Here is a 3,716-nt window from a genome sequence, read left to right as displayed (position 1 = left end):
CCCCCCCCCACCATGGGTCCGGGTCTCGATTGCTTGCTTGCTGCTCTTGGCCTGCATGCAGCCCTTAGGTGGCCCGCTTTGGTTCTCTGACCCTCGGTGAGAAGCCATGCCTCACGAGTGTGTGCACGCTCCGTGTCCAGCTGCCGGGCACCCCAAGTGGACCCCCCGTGTCCTCCTCTTCCCCCGCCCCTCTCCTTGTCCTCCTCTCGGCATGGAGGCGGAGGCCATTTCCGTCCCCCCATGGGGTGCCCGAGGCTTGTATTTGCTCGAGCCAAGTTCTGGCACGGTGCTTGCGATACATTTCGACCATTGCCTCCTGCCTTGCCGATTCCCGCGATCACTCTTTTCCAGAAAGGTGGCGCAGGCGACTGGCGGTAGGCGATCGGGAATCCGGGAGGTGCCTCCCCGGGCGGGGGAGGGACTTGGCCGGTGCCGGGGTCTTCGGGGCATGCCTCTCGACTGGCGTACCACCTGGGTGTCCGACATTGTGAACACTCTTCGGCATCTCTCGGGAGGAAGTGCTCGTCGCGCACCTTGGGAACTCCCACAGCGGGCTCTTGCCGTGGGAGGGGCACCAAGCGGCAGGGCGAGTGCTAGCGCCCACCCCGCGCCTGCCGAGGCCCAGGTTCCCTCCCTGCCGGTCGATGGGGCAGGATTGAGCTCCGCCCGGGGGAAAACGCAGGGGTCTCCGATTTGGTGGGGCGAGGCCGGGGTCGGTGGCTGGCTGGTTGGCAAGACATTTGCCAGGCCTCTTTGGGCGGGAGCAACCGCCATGGCTCCGGGCCTCGCGCCTGCCTGGCCATCCCCATCCTGCTTTCCGAGATTGCCACGGGTCTCCTGTGCCTCGGTGCACGGGACGCATGCATTTCCTCCGGAGAGAGCTGAGGGTGGTATTTTCCCTCACAGGTCCGGCCCACAGCCCGGGGAAGAGATGGGCCTTTCCTGGTGGCAGGCGTGTGGCGGGGCCAGCCTACCTGCGGCCTCCCCCAGTCGGCGAGGGCGATTGTCCCGCAGCCTGGCCAGGCATCCGAGTGGCATCCAACCCGAGCAAAGGCACATCCCTTGCCCCCGGGACATCGGTGTGTTCCGTGGAGGGCAGCTCCTCGCTCTGGCTCAAGGACCGGGGGACCGACAGGCCTGGCTTCGTCGATGGGGGGTGCTTGGCAGAGACGACTCCGCGCGAATGGACACCCACAGGCGCCGGCCGTGCCGCCCAGTGTGCCTTCCAGCAGCCCTCGGCCGGCTGGCGTTCACGGCGAAGTCGTCACCAGATCATACACATTACCCCCGAAGGAAGAGCGATCACCATGCTGATGGAGATCCTCGACGCTGGTAACCAGATATCGAGGCACCTCCCTTCAGCACGCAGGCCTGGCGATCAAGGGCCGGACCCCGGGGTCCGGCCCGAGAGGCCCCGCGGTCGACAAGACCCTGGTGAGCGAGGTGCTCGCTCGTGTGCGTCGGTGGGTCTGCTGCTGCCGCCGCCGGGCAGAGATGCGGCCACAGGCGCGAGGGGCTGGAGCTGGACCTATGCTGGCCGGGGAACTTCGCTCGGACGGGAAGACCCCCACACCCGAGCGCCGGATCCCGCTTCGGACGTTTGCCCCATGTCCGCCCAACCCAAGACCAGGGGCCGGCACCGGGAGGGGGAGCCCTCGCATGCGGTGGTGGGGTCTCGCGCAATCTTCTTTTGATTTCCTGCTCGCACCCCGCCCCCTGTCGGGTGACGAGAGAACAGCCGGCCAGTGTGTCCCCTGGAAGAGGGGTCCCGTGGGAGGGAAGTCCGGCACAAGAAGAAACGCCCTCCGCTCTTTCGCCCGTCAGTACCCCATCCGGGCCGTCGCCCGGCCTCTGGACAAGCAAGGGTGAAGACACGCAGGGGCGGGAAAGGTGCACGGCAAGCGAGTGAAACAACAGAGGGGGGGAGGGGGGGGGGACAAAATTGCTGTTGGGGGAGGGGGGAGCACAACCGCATTGTACTCTCTCTATTGGGGGGAGGTGGGCGATGCGGCGCAGCTCCGCTTGGGGAGTGTGTGCCGGCGCGCGGGCCAAGGGAGGGCGGTGGGGCGCCTACGCATTTTGCCTCGGTGTGTGGATGTACACGTGCGTGACAAGGCGAGGAGGGGGACAACACGTAGTCGCAGAAGGACAAGGAGGAAGGAGGCATGCCGGCGCAAGACCGGCAGCGAAAGGAGGGCCGGATGCACGAGAACGTAGAGGGCGCACGTGCGCGCAAAAGGCGCCCCCTGAAGAACAAGAGAACACGAAGTGGCCGAGCGCCGCAACAGGTGCGCCTCCCCCCTCCGCCTCTCCTAGGGGAGGGAGGGAGGGTGGGGAGCAGGGAAAGCCCGCTGATGCTGCGCTCGCTCACCGGCATCCGGCATATGAACACGGCACCGGACCTAGGCCGCGGCGGGCTGGTTGAGGGAGGTGTAGTTGCTCCGGGAACGGTAGTGGTTGTAATACCAGAACTGGATGGTGATGATGAAGTCGAAGACCAGCACACCGGCACTGCCAAGCAGGTAGGGCAGGCGCTCCAGCAGGTAGTCCGGATCGACCGAGTACAGGAAGATGGAGACCGAGTAGAAGAGGTTACCGAGAGCCGCGCAGATGAACAGCTGGAGACTAAGGCCCTCGACACTCTGGCGCTTGAACTGGGGGGTCAAGTGTGGGGAGGGGAGGGGCCGGTTGGGGAAATGTTAGCCGATTCGAGATGATGGGGCCATGGAGGAGGAAGAGAGGGAGGGAGGGAGAGAGAGAGAGAGAGAGAGGCGTGAAGAGAGAGCGTGTGTACACGCGCGCGCGCGCGCGGAGAACGGGGAACGCCATCGAGAGCAGGCGGCGCAGGACGCACGTTGTGGAAGATCTGCGGGACGCGCGAGCCAAGATAGAGCGAGGTACAGAGCCAGGCAATCACAAGGCCAATGATGTAGGTGGGGTCGGTGGAGCCGCTGGCGGTCTCGGCGGCGGCGGTCAGGAACTCCGAGACACCGGCCAGGCCAGCCGACGCGAGAACCTCGGACGTGGGGGCGGACGCGCCGCCCGGGATGAGCCCAGCCCCGGCGCTCAAGGAGGCAATGGAGGCCACGGCGCCGACACCAAGCAGACCCGAGGTCATGAGCGCGGCCGAATAGAAGGGGACAGCGCCGGGGGAACCGGCAGCCGAGGTGGTGTTCTCCTGGTAGGAGGAGTTGCTGCTGCTGATCCTTGGGGTGGGGGAGAACGATTGCGACGCTGTCAATGACCCTGAGGGAGATGTCGCATTCGGCTTTGGAGCCTCGCGTGGCGCAACCAGCGCGCGATGTGCACAAGGACACACGCAGTGGGGGAGAGAGAGCAAGAAAGAAGGGGGGAGACAGCACATAGAGAGCCAGGGAGGGGGGGGGAGGGGGGGACGTACAGGTCATCATTGTCACCGAGCTGGTCGGTCATCGACGGAACCGGCTGAGGGGCCGTGGTGTTGCGGCGAGAGTTGTACCAGCGGTAATAGAAGAATTGGGACCAGAGGCAGGCGTCCACCAGACAGAAGTAGATGGCCGTGATGGTTTGGGTGACGAGCTGATCCGTGAGGATACACCCAACGAGGTTGGAGATGTCTCCCAACAGCCAGAGGAAGAGGAAGCCTACTGAGAGGGCAGTGGTATCCTTGTTCTTGTAGTTGGCATACAGCTGACTGTGTGACGAGGGGCAGCGGCCAGGGGGGGGGGGGGGGGGGG

General features: G+C 65.6%; 1 protein-coding gene across 1 annotated transcript in view; it reads right to left on the bottom strand.

Moving 5' to 3' along the window:
- Positions 1-1,934: 1,934 nt before the first annotated feature.
- Positions 1,935-3,716, bottom strand: part of H696_05906 (hypothetical protein) — a 2,574-nt gene continuing 792 nt past the window's right edge. Inside the window, exons 4-6 of the mRNA XM_009499682.1 lie at positions 3,401-3,673; positions 2,855-3,206; positions 1,935-2,654 (exon numbers count right to left, since the gene is read on the bottom strand). Coding sequence (XP_009497957.1) covers positions 2,403-2,654; positions 2,855-3,206; positions 3,401-3,673 — 877 coding nt within the window. The 3' untranslated portion in view covers positions 1,935-2,402. The remainder of the gene's footprint in view (positions 2,655-2,854; positions 3,207-3,400; positions 3,674-3,716) is intronic.

The sequence above is a fragment of the Fonticula alba genome, assembly GCF_000388065.1.
Source record: "Fonticula alba strain ATCC 38817 unplaced genomic scaffold supercont2.15, whole genome shotgun sequence".
In the NCBI taxonomy this organism is placed as follows: Eukaryota; order Rotosphaerida; family Fonticulaceae; genus Fonticula; species Fonticula alba.
This window is presented reverse-complemented; position numbering and strand designations above follow the sequence as displayed.